Here is a 19,397-nt window from a genome sequence, read left to right on the forward strand (position 1 = left end):
ATCTCTTGATACTTCTTAGCTGTGTGTTCGTGCAGAGTTCCGATCTTTGTATGTTTCCTAGGTGTCACATCCATCTTGAATGGCGGTCGAATCACATATGGTCAGGTTTCTAAAAGCTGAAATACTGTATCTGCTGATGTAATGATTGCATCATATACTACGGCGGCCAGACAGGATTCTAAAATCTGATGCAATACAGCAGCTGCTGATGTAATGATTGCATCAGCCAACATAAAAAATGATCAAACTGACTTTCTGTGTTTGTTTTGAGTACAGGATTATGATAGAAAACATGCTTTGTTTCAATTAATTTGCACAAGGGTGTATGCATATTTAAGTGGAAGCAAAGTTATTTATTTATTAATTTCCAGATTTCTGTGCCACTGCATCATCAAGTAAGTTTGCTGCCAAGTGAATGTACATAGAATTACGGCCCTATTTTTAACAAAATAGTATTGTTGTCATTTCCCTTCTGTCCTTGATACTGCTTTCTAACGTTCGCAGGATTGATTTCTGTTTGAGGCAGTTGATCTCAACCAATCAGGGATCACATAAAGAACACAGTGATATTATGTTCCAAATCATTTGGCTGATGAACTCATTGGGGGCAAATCAACCAATTGAGCTTGAGTGCTTCCTGGATTGGTTACAGGGGTCACTGACTGCTCTCTCCCTCTATTTTTGACATGATCTCTGAAAGACTGCCCAAAGGGCAATATTGTTGACCTTGTGGTAAAGGTTTTGAGAATTGCAAACACCCCACATATCAGGAACTGGCCCAAGCAGTTTGTGCTCTTCTTCCTCTCATTACTGTTGGTCATTTTCCTAGACTGAAGTAGCCAATGTGCGGCCTACTTGACTACAACTCCCACCATCTGATTATTAGCCATGATTCCTGACACTGATGGGATTTGGAGACCAACAACATCTGGAGTGCCTTAGACAAACATGGCAAGCATGATCACAGGGCACACCCCATTCTTCATGAGGGTCAGGTTTTGTGGCTATGCCTTTGAACAGATCCTTTCTTGAACAGTGACATGCTAGTATTCTTTGAGTAAAATCCAAAGAATCCTATAAACCCAAGCTCTGGGGTGAGGGGTTCACACATGCCCAGAGTCTGGGGCAGGGGTTGGATTTGAGTTTGTTGAACATTAAGCCCTCTCACATGAAAATCTAATGTTTAAGCAGTGGGGAGTTTGAAAAGCAGTTTGATAAATAATTTGTGTGTGTGTGTGTGTCTGTTATAACAAACAAATAAACATACCCCACTAGTTGTACCTAGGGATTGATGAACGTACTCTATGAAAAACTTAATTGTTTTGCTGTTTACTGAAATCCACTGTATAATCTTGACTTAACACTGGTCATTTTCCGAAGATTCCTGCACATGTGCATTAAAGAAGTGCAACTTCAGACCTTGTTATGTCTTCTGCCACCATGGTGCATGTTGCAATGTCATGATTGGTTGGTTTCACATGCACCTGTGAGTACATCCTGCAACCGTTCTGGGATGGTGTCGAAAAGGACAACTGCATTGAGCTAGGTGTGGCAAAGTGACAGGTCACAGCAATCAATATCTGGCCTCACACAAAGGTTGCAGCAATCTAGGCTTAATGAGCATGGGCAGACATGACAAACTAACTTGTCATCAGTATCAGGATTTTACTGTGATCTACACAACTACTGTGTAGTTTTGAGGATCAAAAGGTCAGGCTCAAACAGCTATTTGGGTAGAACCAGTGGTGGTGCTGAAAGTCACAATTGGTCAGATCGGTAGTCATATCTGATAGGTTAAAAAACAAAGACTTCAATGCCATTTATGAATGTGCACAATCATTTTTTGGGGATTGGGGGCAGTTCTTCTCTATTGCTAGTCACATTTTAAACCTTTGTACTACTGAACATCTGAAGAAAAGAACGGAAGTAAATATGCCACAAATATTTTTCATCCTCGGCAGTTTCATGATAGATTTTTCTGCAAGTGACTGAAGGATTTGGAAACTTCCAGTTGCCATTTCCTAATTGCATCATCTCGTAAATGCAGATTTTATAACTGCTAAGCTGCCTTAATGTATAGTGTTTGATGAGCCAGTTTGGATTTTCATTGGTTTAGATGTAGTTTAATTTCCTTTCCCCCTGTAACTCTTTTATTGCAATCCTTATTTTTAGCAATCTTTTATTATACTCTTTTTCATGTAGTGAAAACAATGCAGTGTTTCCCCCAAATGAATAGCTTGAAGCAAAGCAATAACATATTGGTATTTTAATTCACTTATTAAATACATGCATTGAAATTTTTTAAAAGAAACAAGCCTAAGACAGCAGCTTCCCCCCCTTGCCATTCTCTCCCCCCCCCCCCGAATGCCGAGTTGCATAAGCTAAATTATTTACAGTTTGTAGACTCACAAAAGAGAAGCAGATTTGGGTTATTTACTTTTCTGATAAGAAAAGAGGATTGAAGTTGCTGTGATATGCTGCTTTGTTAATTTCGTATTTGCTCCCTAGTGTATAAAAATCTTTTAAAAGAATTCACTCAAGTACTTGCAGGCTCTTTTGAAACTGCATGGAAGTAGTAAGATTAAACAAAACATGAAAAGATCTTAAAAATATAAGTCAGCAAATGTTTGATAAAAATAAAAATGCTTGGTAGCAGGAAAAACCTCTTTGGAGCTCTGTTTATTTCTTCTCCAGAAAAGGGGCCTCCTCCATGTTGCTTGGGAGCAGCCCTGAGCTCTCTTGGCTTCCAGTGATATGAAGCATCAAGTACTAAAATAAAAGGGGTTTGCAAAGTATAAGGAAAGCAGTTTGTTTGTTTTTTAATGACCAAAGAGGCATTTGCTAATGAAAGGATGGTGATCTACTGCAGAGCAAAAGTGAAAATATTTCTATTTTTATTGCTGTTTATGAAGAATTTCATCAATGAAAGTAGACGTACTTATGTGTGCTTGTAACTGGTCTTTCTTTGTTGCGGAAACACAAAATGCCAACCACCCCCATAACCACTTTTTCCAGAGAGTAAACGTTGCTGAGGGTGTCCAGGTTGCAACTATTCTAGAATAAGTACCAAACGATCCATGGAATGAGAAGCTCTTTTTCATTTATTTAAGCAGCCTGACATTGAAGTTAGGACGCGGGTGGCACTGTGGTCTAAACCACTGAGCCTAGGGCTTGCTGATCAGAAGGTCGGCGGTTTGAATCCCTGCGACCGGGTGAGCTCCCGTTATTTGGTCCCTGCTCCTGCCCACCTAGCAGTTCAAAAGCACATCAAAGTGCAAGAAGATAAATAGACACCGCTCTGGCGAGAAGGTAAACGGTGTTTCCGTGCGCTACTCTGGTTTCGCCAGAAGCGGATTAGTCATGCTGGCCACATGACCCGGAAGCTGTACGCCGGCTCCCTCGGCCAATAAAGCGAGATGAGCACCGCAACCCCAGAGTCATCCACGACTGGACCTAATGGTCAGGGGTCCCTTTACCTTACCTTTACATTTAAGTTTATTATCATGTGTCCAAATACAATGCAGGACAGGATATTGTGAACATAGAAATACAATATATAGTTGCAGCAAGTGAAGAAGAGCCATCTGCGAGACCAAAAGCATTTTGGGTTGGGATGCAGTGATCCCAAGTATGAGAACAGAGGGGTTCCCCATTGTGCCCTGGTCCAGTCACATAATACAGTAAAAATGGCAAAGTGGCTCTTCATTATTTTTATACACTAGGAAAATATGTGCTTGAGTCAAGATGAATCTATCTTTGCTTAGGGCATTAACTGTTAAGAGGCACAGAGGAGGCAATGAAACTGGATTATAATAACTCATACTGCATGATCTAATGTAATTAAAGTTACTGTACTAATAACATTTTTAAAAGGCTGTCCCCGTACATCTTCCAAAAACGGACAGATTTTTCAGGGGCAACAACTTGGCTGACCTGGGCAAATACTGACTCTAGTCATGTATGTTTCTCCTGAACCAGACATACCAAATGTTTATGGCTTTTTTGGTTTCCTCCTTTGTAGGTCCCGACATCTTGTCCTCCACTGCAGCTCCTGTCATCGTAATTCCTCCACGCAATACCAGTGTGGTCGCTGGGAGTAATGAGGCCATCCTGGAATGTGTGGCCAATGGCAGGTAATGTAACAGCCAGGACAGAATGAGAACTCATTTTAAGGAACATGCCGACCCTGAAATAGGAGAGAGGACATCTGCTTAATTCAAAGTGGTAATACGCAGAATTGGTTCCCCCCCCCCCAGAAGTGTGGAATCTAAACCTAGTGAGTTGAATTGTATTCCTAGTTGCCGCTTCCCTGTGAATGCAGAGGCATTCTTGATCATAATTAGTGCCATCTTCGAAACTGAGTTATAATGAAACTCCCTTCCATACAGCTGAGTCCCGAGAGTAGTGTTTATTTTCACAGTGATGTACATTATTCCCTGAACTGCAGAAAGGAATAGGCAAGTTAAAATAATAATAATTTTGTCAGTATTATTTATACAGAAGATTAAAGTTGTGCTACTCGTCTTGGTGGACAGGTGTCTACAATGTTAGACATCCTTGCAATTAATAACAGCACTGATAAATATGTTAATTTATATGCTATCCTTATTCATTAAAGATACTACTTATCCCCTTCATCCCAAGGAAGTCTTTGGATATGGAAAGGGAAGCCACAATAGCTGTTCTGCTCTTCAAGTATCTCAATAATGTTAAATGACTACTGGGGATTTGATGCTTTCTTACTAGTGAATTGAATTTTTTACAATGTGTACAAGGGTGGCAGAAGATCCCTCGTGAGAGATAAAGATCCGAAATGTCCCAAGAGCCAATTGATTGCTTCTTCCTGCAAAAGCAGAGGCATTCTTGATAATAGTTAGAGCCACCTCCAAAATTGAGCTATAATGAAAGTGCCTCCCATACAGCTGCGTCCCTTGAGTAGTGTTTATTTTTAGCATCCTTTGCTTAGGCAAAGCAAATCATTAGCACTTAAAAGTTCCATTGCTGTAACAATTAGCCATGCTTGTTTGATGGCACTCGAGCTGTTCTTCCCCTCCTCTGATGCATGCTTCTGCCTACGACCTCGGAGCGGTGTCTAGATTTATTTCTAAGTGTCCCTTGCTCAATGTGCCTGCAATCCTGGAAGAGTTAGGTGAGTCATATGTTCAGTGTGTTATTACTGCAGATAACATAATTCACAGTAATAATTGGTGTGACTTTTACCCTCACAGGCCTACTGAAAAATTAAGCGTAGCCTGGAAGAGGAACGGGATCAAAATAACCAGTGGAGTTAGCAGTTTTGGGAGACGTCTTGCTATTGCCAACCCAACCTCTGCTGACATTGGAATGTACGTCTGTGAGGCACACTTGAGAGGCAGCGCTGCCGCTGAGCCAGAGAGAGCAAAGGCTTTTCTGTCTATCCTAGGTAATGCTCCTTTTTCATAACACAAGCCTTGAACTGAAGTACAATAGGAAATAGAAATGGTTATTTTAATATTTCACCGACCTTACAGCTGAACTTCTCCTTGGCGAATGGAACAAAAGGGGTGAAGTAGGGTTATCTTCAAAATTAATTCTTCATTGTGAATACAAATTCATCAAGGATATTCTTTCCCTTAACAGCAATGTTATATGGAAAACATTGTGAATCTTAAACTGTGATCATGAAACTGGAAGAAACATAGTATATTAAATAGTTATCAGGCAGCTTACATGTCTTGGTTTCCAGCTGGATGAAGCCCTGCCTAATTGACAGCTTATTCCTGGCAGAGCACTTAAGAAAGTTGCTCTGTATTACTTTCTACTTGTGACCGCTCATCGAGAAATTTGAGGTTCTGGAGAGGAAATGGTCATGGTCATAAAGTATCCCCAAGCTACCTTGTAGTCTAGCCACAAGGCCCTCAGTTTAACTGGCCATTTCTTAATCCTTCAGGCCTCTATTTGACCTCAACGCTTAACAAGCACCTCCTTCTGAAACTCTTGCTTTTAACTGCATGCTGGGTGTTGAAAGAAGAAACTTCCTTGCCCTCCAGCCATTATTGCAAGGGAGAAACAAATTTCACGCACTTGCCTCTAAGTCCCTTTGCTTTGAATGAATGAAGGAACAAAGGTAACAATCCTATAGCAAGATCCATGAGAATGAGCAGGGTTAGGATCCAGCAGAACTCCACTTAAACCAGGAAGTTTGCAGTGCAGCTGGACTATACCAGCATAAATCCCCATCCTTGACTTAGTTGGAGATATACCAGGGTATCAGCTGGGAGCCAGTGGCTCTTGGTAGGACCAGAGAGGATGAGACTTAGGCTGGATCCTAAGCCCTTTCAGCTCAGTCCTGTGACCTGGCAACCTGGTATAAGTTAATCTGGCAAGAAAGGTGGTGTACTCACAGTGTTTTAAAGGCTTATTTTCCCTCTGTCAGGCTTAGGCCAGCTCAGCCAGCCATGGTCCTGCTCCAGAATGCAGAATGGGTCTGGCATACTTTGCTCCATCTTAACTTGATTCAGCACCAGTATAGGATTGCGCCATTAGGATGGATGGGGGAGACATGGGAAGAGAAGGAATGGCTCTCACAGTGTGCAAGCCACCTCTGCTGGCTCTGAGCAGCTCTGCTGTCAGTCAATGGCCTTCCCAGCTTCCTTCTTGACACATGATGTGCGCCCTCAATGTACATGTGGTGAATTCATACTTTGTTTTATGTATTTGTTCTAAATGTAGCAGATGGCTTTTATTAACTTCAGGCACTTTGGAGCATTTTATGCAAGTCAAGAAGTGTTTCTCATTTTCCCCCTTTGCAAAGTTGTGCCACACTTTTATTCCTTGTCCTCTTTTTATTTTAGAAGGCATTGTGTGAACTTTGATTCTAAGGTTCTTCTTTTGTTTTATTCCTGCAGATTATGATCTCCCAGCTTCTTTTCCCTTTTTAAAAGACCAAAAGCCCATTTCAATTATTTATGATTCTGATCTAAGCCCTTTTTTATCCCCACCATTTTATTGTGACTAATTTAATTTTGCTGCTGTCCTGTCAGATCCTGCTTCCTGCACTATTTCAGCCCCTGATTCTCCAAGTGAAGATGGTGCTTAAGTAGCTAGAACAGAAAAACCAAACGCTAGGGGAAAGATTTTGAGTGTTGCAATGACAACTTTGATTAGAGTTGTCTGCATACTCTTATTTGGGATGTTTTATTTATTTCTCTTATCAGTTTTTATAGGGGCACTGGTGAATGAAGTCATGAAAAGAGCTTGCAGTATGAAGAAGCAGATGAAAAGAAATCAGTAACAAATTGGTTATCAGTTAATTTTATTGCACTTTTCATGCGGCAAGCCACTCTCGTTTGGTTTGTTTACTCCCAGTGTCAGCTGCATTGGGGGATTTATGTATTTGTGGAACATTAGGAGGGGTGTCTAACAGGAAGCTAAAACAACCCAGTAGTGGAATAATTCATGAAAAAAGCTGGCGTTCCAAAATGGAAGAGTGCCATCTCTTAATTAGTCAGGGCACAGCACCAAGGGGAAGGTGCAGGCGAGAATCAAATATGATAAAGAGCTCCTATAAAAGGGATCATCCTCTCTGAGCTTTCTTGAAGGTGTTTCTTCTGAAGCCTACATTATTAAATTCTGTTTTAGCAGCACTTAAGGACTTTATTATGCTTGTCCATTTCTGCACATAAAATATTTGTAGGGTACACAAGTAGATAACACCATGCATGTCTTGGCATAAAGAAAACAAAAGGTTTCCTGAGCCTGCTTAGACGCTGTGCTAGACAAGCACTCCAGAACTGACCAGAAAGTTCATTTGGAGCAGAAATTCTGTCTACCAGGCTTCACAAAATGGGACCCTGGAGAGGGAGAATTGGCTTCTTGAGTGATAAAAATCTGAACAGGGATAAGAAATTGGAACGAAATGTAGTGTTTTCCAGAGGGGTACTTAATGAAGATATTTTTTGTTTTGTGGCTTAAGTAGGTTAAACACAAATGGATCGTACACTAACAAGAGCAATGGGAATATGAAATAATTCATTCAGGAATCTGTAAAGCAGGCGTGGGGAACATTTCCCCTAACAGATTTTGCCGAACTATAATTCCCACAGCTGTGGCAAGCTTAGCCAATGGCTAGCATCCCCCTGCCCCTTGCTATAGAGGGGCCTACAACATGTTGAAGGTCAAGTGCTGGTAGCTTTTTGAATTGAAGTTTTAAAACAGACAAAGACAAAATATGGATGAATGTGGTGTTACAGGGAAGGGGCAATGTGGAATTTGGAAAAGGAAATAATAGTTCTGGAAATATAATGTAAAAGCTGAGTGGGCAAGTTTATATCAAATAAACAGAACAGGTTGGATATAATTTTGGTTGCTGATATATTATGAATAAATAGGACAGGTTGGGTATGATTCTGCAGATTATGTATTACCAAGAAAGGTTGTTATATCCTCATTCCTGGGTTTTTCATAAGCAAGCGAAAGGGCAAAACATAAAGTGGAATGATTCAGCCATACTGTACTCTAATTACAAAATTGTGGGCAGCAAAACGAGGTGGACAGTATATTGGGATTAAATAAGCCAAAGCTTTTTTTATTTATTAAGCTTTTAAAACTTTCAGCAATATAAAAACTTAGCACCAGTGAATGTGGAGAACTGATGGGCACCTGTTTCCATGCCCTGGGGAGCAGACTTGGCTTTCTGGCCACAGCTGCCTCAGGTGCTCATAGGTCAATCCTGTGCCAAACCCTCTCAGCAAGCCTGCCCTGCCCTCTGTAGGAATCTACTCCAGCTGCCCAGGCACTGCTATTGGATGCCACCATTGCCCTTCCTGTAGGAGGTCTGCAACCGTCTCTTTGTACCCTATATTCACATTTTAGGGTCTCTGCCCAATGCCCCCCTCTCTCTAAAGAACTTGTCCTCTGGCATAGGCCAGCCTGCAAAGCTGAGACAATTAGAAATCATTAAATCAATCAGTCAAATCATTCTACCAGTTGACCCAGAATGCAGCATCCTAGGGAAAGTGGGAAATGTGCCAATCCAATGCTAATCAGGTTAGATGTATGCTGTGTGTGTGTGTGTGTGTGTGTGTGTGTGTGTGTGTGTGTGTGTATCATTGCTCTTCCTCAAAGGGGAGGAGGGTGGGTGGGTTGTGCTGCTTGGACAAGTGAAGGCGAGAAAGAGGCACATATACTGTATCTCCTGCTCTCATTGCTCAGTCTTGTGGTGGCTGGTCATGCTGAATTGTTGCAAGACATCATCTGAGCTCACACGCATGCTTCTTAGTAGCCCAGAAGGTTGTCACACAGCACCACAACCTGCCACTGGAAGCAAAAAAGCCTCATTCTGATGTAAAGGACAGACGATATGCCCTTCAGCGTTTTCACCTCCATCGTTCTGCCCGGACCCTGAGGTCCAACGCCGAGGGCCTTCTGGTGGTTCCCTCATTGCGAGAAGCAAAGCTACAGGGAACCAGGCAGAGGGCCTTCTCGGTAGTGGCGCCCGCCCTGTGGAATGCCCTCCCATCGGATGTCAAGGTGATGGACAACTACCTGACATTCAGAAGACCTCTGAAGGCAGCCCCGTTCAGGGAAGTTTTTAATGTGTGACATTTTAATGTATTTTTAATCTTTGTTGGAAGCCTCCCAGAGTGGCTGGGGAAACCCAGCCAGATGGGCAGGGTACAAATGATAAATAATAATAATAATAATAATAATAATAATAATAATAATAATAATTATTATTATTATTATTATTATTATTATTATTATTTAGTAATATATTATGATGAGCAGTGCATATTAGAAACATGATGCTGTTAAACCCATAACAAATTTAAAATGGCTCCAGTTTAAAATTTGCTGGACTATATTTCAGATGGAGAATAGTTGCTGTTCCTGTTCAATCATATAAACCAGCATGACTGGAGAAGGCACTGATGCCATTGTTTGCCACCATTGTGGTCGATCAAGATCCACTTCTGTCATGTAAACGCCTAACCTGAATTTTGCAATGCAGACAGTGCTCATATGCTAAATGCCCTTGACTTGAGGGGCCTTAAATTGCACCCCTTTCATTTCAATAGAAAACTAAGGCCCCACTCCCTCACATGAATGCATTTCAGTGCCCTGGTATTCTATCAGTCAGAAATTCCTGCAAATTGCTTCCAATCTGAATATTTAGTGAGTTGTATCCATGATGCATCAAGAAATAAAATGATCCCCATCATGCTGCTAACACATAGCACAATTTCCCAACTAGTGTGGCAAAGCTTTCTTTGATTTCTTCATACAGTTCTAGCAAAGATAAACTAAGGTGGTTCCAAACTCTGGTTTTATTAGCTGCAGTTGTTATAAATTTTTTAAAGGGTAGTGTGTTCCTGAGCTGGCACAGCAGCAGTTTGGGGAAAGATTTGCAGGAGATTAGATAAGAACATATTTGTTCTGCTACTAGTCACCCTAAGATTAAGTATTGCCATTGCACTCATTTGGAAATGGGACTAATTCTTTAAAAAACAAACAAAAAACACTGATTTTTCCTCATGTTCTTGGAGGTCCTTTAATATAACAGCTCCAAATAGTTATTTTTATACTGCCGTTTCAGTAAGAGTTTATGAAATCTTGCCACTACATAAAATGAACAATTGTGCTTTAAAGCAGAAGCTGTGGCTGAAAATAAAACTGGACAAAGGGGAAAAGAAAAAAAGCAACGATACAAAGATGTCAGGATAGTCAGGTGGGACAAAGCAGTGTGAGGCCACAACCCCTTGGACGTTGACAAGGTGGAGCAGAGGCAAAAGGCACAGTGAGAAGACTCCAATCCTGTCTCTATACAAAGCCCTCAAACATTCCATTCTTATTAAAGGATGCCTGACCTCTCTTCATACTTAATAACATTTTATCAATGTACTCCTTTAACCTAGCAAGGCAGGCTGCAATCCTAGCCCCGGTAAACATACGTTCCATAGGACTTACTTCTGTGCCGTTGGTTGGAATTTGTATCCAGAACAAAAGGCTAGAGGGCAGAAACAAGAAAGCAAGACAAGAAGGGCAGAAGCGAGGAAGCAAGACAAGGAGAGAGAGAATAGGCAATGCAAGGAATGCAGTCCAATCAAAGATTTGACCCACAATAAGCTATTTCTGCCTTTGGACCTTGGCTTCAAGTTTGTTTTCTCCAGCAGGTCTGATGAAGCAGTTGAGTTGTGGGCTGTCTTTAAATTTGGAGTTGATGACACCAGGCTTCTGAGATCTGAGAGAGGTCTTTGGCATTTTCTCTGCAGCAGAAAGATGCTGTCCTGTGACAGTTGCCAATTCACAGTGAGGAATGAATCAACCCTCCTCCCCAGGAGTCATTGTGGGCTGCTGCTGGTAAAGTGCCTTAGCTCCAGGTGCTTCCTCTGTGGTGACAAGGATTCATGGGGGAAAATGTGTGTTTGTGTGTGTTTGTGTGTGTATAATATCTCCCTTTGGGAACAAATTGTGCCATAAGGTGGAAGCAAAGGAGCAGCCGTACGCATGCTTTGATGGAGTCTGTGTTAGATCTAAGCAAGATCTAACACAGGCAGCATTTACATTAAGGCAAACAGGATAATGTGTGTGTGTGCACAAATATAAAGGATCACAGATCAACACATTTGCTGGATGCATGTATTGGCTGCAGCTTGGGAGTGAGCAAATCTGGTTTATATATAGAAAGGTGCATTTTGAGGGACAGAGAAATGTAATGAATGGCAGCTGTTCCCTTTTACAAATTGTTCGCCAATAAATGAACTTGCAGAAGATGAGTCTGAGTGCAGGTTTCCTCATTAGCTGTGCAGGAACACCATTTTGTCACAGAATCTGTACAATGGTTTCCTATCTCTGTGCACATTGCTTGATTGTGAAATGTGTTTGGGATGTTTTCTGGAAGCTGAGTGAAAATGGATACCAATCAAATTATTCAAGAAGTTCAAAATTATTTGCCTACTATGTATGGGATGTTAAAGAAAATCTTTGGCAGCTCCCCATAAGTTTCAAAGGATGCTGCTTCCTATACATATTAAGCTTCTGCAAATATTAGAGCTATTTATTTGGCACAATTGTTTCTTTTCCTTTGGATCTTCCTTCTTGACCCCTTAATTCACAGTCCTAAGCACCCTTGCCAAAGAGTAAGCACCACTGAATCTGATGGAACATTCTTCTGAGCAAACATGCTTAAGAAAAACTGGTCTGCTTTCCCACATTAGATTATTTTAGGATTGTGTTCCAAAGTAGATCACAAGTATAGCAGGAACCCATCAATACACAATCCCATTCTATAAGCCTAGCTATATAGCCAACACAACTCTATAACAATAGATTCAGTAGGATTCTGCCCCCCCCAGTTATTAATATAAATAAGCCTAATGTCAAAAATTCAACAATGCAACATCAACTGTACTACTAATAAATTAAAATGATTTCCAGAGAGCAGCTTAAAACCAACTGAATGTGAATAATGGCAAACTCTAGGAAAATAATAAAATTGCCATGCACAAAAAGCCATTATCAGTCTCAGCTTCCCACTTAGTAAGTAATGTGGAGAAGTTTCCAAAATTACCCACACATTGGCAGACAGGCAGTCTTCACTCCTGGCTCTCACCTGGCCCTTCTCCACCTTTCACCTGGGGAAGAACAATATTTAGTGCCCTCTCACCCACCCCCAAGCCATAAAGGGAGAGGCACAAATGGTTTTATGTCCAACCCATTTTATTTTCACCTGCCTCAACCCTATCAAAAGTCTGTTCCATGACGTTTCCACATTAACCTGAGGATTTTAATTTTTTATGAAAACCAGGAAATTATACATATGTATGAATGTGAATGTCCCTTTCTCCTCAAATTATAATTTTAAAGTGCATTTCGATACATTTTCTGAGGTAATGACTGTGTCGCAACATTTGGAGATGTGTGAAATCTGACCGAGAGTGACTTCTAAGCCACACACTAGCGTGGGAAGTTTGGATCAGGTCAGTGGAAGTCAAAATTTGCAAAAAAATAGCATTCCTCAGGCATCCCTAGGGGATCTTCACATGGCATCCACTTTGCATACTGAGAAACAGCAACAGCTTTTTTTTAGCAGGAGCCAGACGTACACTTTGTGTTGCCAATGACCTCATGATCAGTGATGGCCAACTGGGGTCTTACAGGTTGACTCCAGCTCCCAAAGCAAGATTATTTGGCCCCTCATGGCCCTAGCAAATTTTAATCTAATAAACCTTTTCTGCTCCTAACCTTCCAGTAATTAAATGTAAATTGTTTGGCCTGATCCCATAAAATGGCTACTATCATCCTGATAGTTTCTGGACCATTTCACCGTCAACATTGCAGGGCACTGCAATTTCACAACACGGCTGATGTGCCGACGCTACACCCTCCTCCTTTGATCTGAATGCTCTAATTCGCCTATTGTGTAATTTCAACGTCATTATTTCATGCCCTTCAAATATGCAGTATGTTCAGATAGGATTGGAATGGCCTTTTGGAACAGTGAATGGCCTAGTTAAAACATCATCGGGGATCATTTCAGTGTGAAATAGATGCCTCCGGGGGGGAGGTAATGGGTTATGGTGGCACCTTACTCCATCTTAGGTCACCCATTTGGACTTAGGCTTCGGTGATTAATAACAGACAATCACCACCAACTAACAGCTGTTCCTCTGTTAGTTATGGCAAATGACACAATGATCCCAGTCCCTGTAGATATGCAAACATATTTGGAAAAACTCTGATCACTCCATCTGGCACTCCAGCCGGAAAAGGCTAGTTAGAAAAACACTGCTTTGCTTCAGAAGGGAGGCTGAAGCTGTTCTACTGCACTTTTGTTTCTTTCTTACCTCTCACTCTGACACACTTTGTGCTGGGAAGCTGCAATGCCCTTTGTGGATTACCCCATAGATTCCTGAAGTTAATTGTTTTAAGTCTACTGGGGTGGGGACAAGGATCCCAATATGGGCTGCAAGGCAATTTCTCCCAAACTGCCCCACGTGGGGCAGGAGGGATGTGACTCCACAGGAACAATCAGGAGCATCAAGTGAGCTCCCCATTGTTTCTTTGCAGGGGAGCGACGGTGGGTGGGCTGCACTAGGATGTTTCCCATTAGGGAACTGAGGGAGCTCACAGTCAGTGTCAAGCAGCTGATTGATGCCAAAGCAAGCCATTTTGGAAGAACACTTTTGCACCAATAAGCTGGTTGATAGTATGCCTTCAAAGTGGTTTGCTGAGAGCCCCAGTTTGTGTTTGCAGGTGCAGTTCCAATCCAAAAGTGGAATTTGAAGGGGCTCACTATGACCACCACTCAGGTCATTGGTGGTCGCAGTAAGCCTATTTGAACTTGACACCAGATGTTCTAATGATGTGATTAGCATGTGAATAGTCACGCCCAACTGTCAAAGTTGGTCTGCTGGCCAACTCTAGCTCTCTTCTGGAATTCCTGGAAGTCCTGGGCACCAATTCTTCTGAATACCAGTTACTGGGCAACAAGAGTAGCAGGGGGGTATTGTGCCCACACCCTCCCTGTAGGCTTCCCAAAGGAATTTACTTGGCCATTGTGGGTAAGGAGATGTGGGACTAATAGAGAGGACTTTTTTAATCTGACCCAGCAGGGTTCTTCTGACTTCACATCAAAAGCATGTGCTTTGGCAGAAATTGAAGGATATTGCAGAGTGATTCAATGCTCAAGGGAGCAGGTTTAGCCAATAGACATCTGATGACAGCTGCCACTTCAGCTGCATGGATTGATTCTGGCTGGTTTGTTATCCTAGTACCAGTCCTGTTGAACATCAGTATGCTGTTATAAATAGACCTGTTTTTCCTGTGCAGATTCTGTAAATGGATCCTGGATATTTTTGAAGTTAGGTGCCACAAATCCCTTAATGTTTCTCACTTGGTAGCCTGTCACACGGGCAGCAGTGGATTATTCCTTTCTGTCATTTCATCCTTGTTTCTGAAGGAGAACCAATGCGGCTGCGGCAGCTGCTTCTGCATGTAGTCCATTCACCTGCCACCTTGAGTGCAAGAGAAATCAAACACCTAGGAATATACTTCTTTATAGGTTATTAATTAGTGTTTCTTTTCAAATATTATTTGGTGTTTTCCAGCAGCTCAGGACCTACAGCCCTGTGAAACAGAGTTTGAACAACGATTTTTCACAGAAAAACATCACCCTCAACTGCAGTATTGGGGACCCCAAAGTGATGCTCTCATTTGCCTTACAGTAGTAGCACATTGCTTTATGACAGTGGAGAAACAACAAAATACTGATGATTACACTATCCACAAGTTGGCTTTGGGCCTTTCATTTTCTGGAATGCTTTGAGTACATAAAAAAAGTTCCAGCACTTTACAGAGAACGTGTCCTTGTGTTTTATTCCTTTTGCTAATTTTGGATTTTCTGTCAATTTTTCTTCATGAGAGCTATTTGCCACACTCTCCTGTACCAAGTTGTTACGGCTGTTCCCTTAAGGTCCTTCCAAAACTTGGTGATGACCATACATGCTGCTGCTATGAGAATTCAGTTGGATTAATTAGTGCTTTGTGGTTTTAATGTGATTGCATTTTTTGATATCTTTGTTGGCCACCCAGAGTTCCAGCAGGAAGAAGGGTAGGATAAAAATTCAGTAACAAATATAAATGAAGAGCAGTTTGATCCACCAGGACCATACCTGAGTGACACAGTGGGATGTAGACCTGTTGCTGTCCTGGTGTCACTCCTGCAAGGAGTGGAGCAAATCTCACAGTAGCCCAGGACCTCTCAAGAAGATGGTGCTGTTTGCAGACCTATATATGGCAGATATGGGTAGAAGGCTCAGACGGAGGTAGCTCAGGCCTTCATGCCTTTGCTGGAGCCAAGGCTGAACAGAAAAAGGAACTGGGTGCTTGTTAAGACAAAGGGAAACAGAATATGTGGGTTGATGGGGAGAAGACAGAAGCCATGTTTAAGCTTCCCTGGTGTGACAGGAGTAATCTTGGGTTGCTGCAATGCTCTTCTCACATTCCTCTTGCCATTCCATCTGTAATTTAGTGTACTAAGTGTTTCACAACCCAGCCAAAACCTACAGGTTACTTCCAGCTTTTGGCGTGCTGACATTTCTCTTATCCACCTCATATTGGAACTTGCTAGCTGTGTATCCATATAGCCCCCATGTGTCCCTTGCGCTTTTCAAATATGTGAACAGTCAACTCAGCTGCTTACAGCTCTGTGCTCCTTGTGCCTTGGTACTTTTCTAGATAAGGCATAAAACCTCAGCATTAAGGATCAAGCACGCTCTGTCCACCACAATTTCCCAATTATGTATAGCTTTAAAGTTTGTTTTTTTCAATAAATATGTCACTTCATGCACTTATATATTGTTTGTGTTAATAACCGTCACTTAGCTGCAAAAGATCAATAATGTCCTTACATTGATATTATTAAAAAACAATAAATCATGCAAACAGCTCTGCTTATTGCTTTCACTCTGAAGGCTTAATTTTTCTAGGAAATTCTGCCTCCTGATGTCTCTGTCGAGAAGAAAATGGAAAACCCATACTGAGAGATATTTTTAATAAAAAAATATTAGCAAGTTGCATGTAAAAGTCCACAGGCAGCAGGATCACAAGAGGACAGAAAGTGTTGGGGTTGTTGAGTGTATACCCTATGGAAGCTCAGTCGCACGGTTAATCTGAGCACAGAAAACAGCCATTTAACAGAGTTGTCTTTACAAGCCCAGCACAAACACACACGGCTATACATCACATACTATTTAGCGGTACAGTGGTACCTCGGTCTACGAACGGAAGTCAAATGGTGGAAGGGCACTGGCGGCGGGAGGCCTCATTAGGGAAAGCACGTCTCGGTTTAAGAACAGCTTTGGTTTAAGAACAGACTTCCAGAATGGATTAAGTTCATAAACCGAGATAACACTGTATTACAAGTAGTTTTCTCTCTCTGAGCCCAGATAAGGTTTTTTGCTTCAAAGTCCTTGCTGTTAAACACCACAGCCGAGTCCTAAGTTGAGTTGCTTGCAAAGGGTTCTCTGAGTTCTGAAGTCTGGCAATTTTCCAATTTCTTCCTCAGATGATCTCTTCAAAAAGTCTTCACTCAGTTCCACAGTTCCGACAGCTAGCCTTCAACAGTTCCTGCAATCTCTTACCACAACCCACAAAGTATGCTGTAACCTGAGCCCATAATACACTGAGTTACTTGCTAAATATGCCCATTGACACAGATAAGAGAGTCACAAGATGCTTGCAGGGGCATTGTGGCAGGTGAAGTTGTCTGGTTTTGCTGCTACAGGTGCACCATGGCATTTTCTCTCTCTCCATTCCTCCCAATGGTCATTCTTCCTCCAGTCACTGGTGTGGATACATGACCTGTCTGTCTGTTTCCAGGCTCTGTGATCGTTTGCAAAGGATTCACATATGACAGGGTTAATGTCACCAGCCTTCATGTCATGTTTGCAAACATCTTCATAACACAGAGTTGGTGTGCCAACTGACTTGGTGCCAGAAGCCACGTCCTTGGGGATCCTGCCATTTTCCATTCTGTGGACATGACCAAACCAGCATAGACATCGCTGAGACAGGAGTGTGGACATGCTGGGAGAGTGTGGGCTTGGGAGAGTACATCTTTGTTTGAGGATCTGTCCTGGCATGTGATGCCCAAAGTCCTTGTATAAAATGTCTTGCTGTAAATAAAACCCTTTATGGACCTCCCGGGATGGCTTGTCTTAACTGAGAATTAAAATATTCTCTGATTAACGCCTGTGAAATGAAAAGCAGCCCCTGCTCTGATGTTAATTTGCGGTGTAAAACCCTAAATATAAATTGGCAGTTTCTCAGTGCTCTTTGAAATTCATATTCATCATCACATATAATTGTTGAGGTTGTTTTATGAGGCTATCACTTAAAAGAAACCATAAACCCAAAATAGAAGTCAAACTAGGCCATTTGTAACACTGTATTAAATACATTCCTCTTAACCCAGAGGAAGCTTGGGTTTAGGAGCACATCAGTTTCTGCTCTGTGAGAGTTTTTCCATTCATTCGAGTGAAAGGTCTTGAGTGCACATGTGACAAATCATGGCGTTTGAGTCCCTCCATTGAGATTAATGGAATGCCTGTGCACTCTTGAGCTTTTGGGTTTGAACCTGAGCACATGATGAATTCTGGGTTAGGTCAAGTGTTCAAGCTAAATGAATATATTTTCTTACACTGTTCTGGTTTATCTTTCATTAGAGTCACCTTATTTTACTACTGAGCCGGAAAGCCGAATTTTGGCCGAAGTGGAGAAGACTGTGCATATCCGGTGCCAGGCAATGGGTAAGTGGGGAGAGAACAAGTGGTCATGGTTTTTTCCTTGTTTACCTTTGAGCCTCTTTAGTAAACTTTCAATTTTCCATGATAAGAAGCAGGCTGCATCTGAGGAACATGATCTGAAAAGATGAATCATGCTTGTCTGCTGGGCAAATTGCCCCGTCTGCTTTTTGTTTGGGCTTCAGTGCCTGACAGGATGCATTCAACAAATGTGGGCAGGTAAAAAGAATTAGCGTCCTGAGCTGAGTGAATTAATGTAAGTGAAACAGTGGCTTAGGGACCCATAAGCTGAGTTGCCGAGAAACAATCAATAATTGCAATAGTTAAAGCTCCTTGTTTCTTAAAATGATGGAGCTTTTACAATAGGAAGAAAACGTCAGCTGCAAAGTCTATTTCTGCAAGCAGTAGAGCAGGCTTCCTGAAACTCGGCCCTCCAGATATTTTTTGCCTACAACTCCCATGTGGTCAGGGATGATGGGAATTGTAGTCTCAAAAACATCTGGAGGGCCGAGTTTGAGGAAGCCTGCAGTAGAGAATTAACCCATATATACATGATACCTAACCCCCAGGAAGCTGGCAGTGATCCACCCTCATGCCTTGCTGCCCCATACCCTGTACATATCTCCATGTGTGGTGGGAATGTAAAAAAACCCAACCTTTCAGGAATTCAATATTCCAAGAAATTAATAAAATAACAGAATAACAATTGGAATTCAAACCAAAATTAACTTTATTAAATACATTTCAAGACAGCCATCTGGGCTTACATAATAAAGAATTAAAAAGCCATTTATTACAAGTGGCGAGCCTCAACATAACCAGTCACTGGAAAGGCCTTTTTGGCATCATGATAGGCAATTGGTACAAAATAGTCTGAGAAACATCCTTCCTTGACAAATAACAAATAAATTATGGTTGACACATGGGCAGATCAAGAAGATGACATTACACCAGTGTGGTTGAATTTCATAACATATGTCATTTTTCCAGAAAATGAGCAATCCCCCCATCAATATTTGGCTCAATCTATTTGATCTAAATTAAACTTCAAAACTTAATTACTATTTTCTCTTTGAACCCCTCCTCCTTTCATCAGTATATCAACACTTTATA

The 19,397-nt window shown here is 41.6% G+C and overlaps 1 protein-coding gene across 7 annotated transcripts in view; it reads left to right on the top strand.

Annotated features, from left to right (window-relative positions):
* Positions 1-19,397, top strand: part of SDK1 (sidekick cell adhesion molecule 1) — a 605,542-nt gene that overhangs the window by 333,504 nt on the left and 252,641 nt on the right. For all 7 annotated transcript variants that reach the window (XM_082199580.1, XM_082199584.1, XM_082199585.1 and 4 more), the window contains 3 exons: positions 4,022-4,133; positions 5,229-5,422; positions 18,207-18,290. In XM_082199580.1, the coding sequence (XP_082055706.1) occupies positions 4,022-4,133; positions 5,229-5,422; positions 18,207-18,290 (390 nt within the window). The remainder of the gene's footprint in view (positions 1-4,021; positions 4,134-5,228; positions 5,423-18,206; positions 18,291-19,397) is intronic.

This window comes from Podarcis vaucheri (assembly GCF_965113315.1).
Source record: "Podarcis vaucheri genome assembly, chromosome: 14".
NCBI lineage: Eukaryota > Metazoa > Chordata > Lepidosauria > Squamata > Lacertidae > Podarcis > Podarcis vaucheri.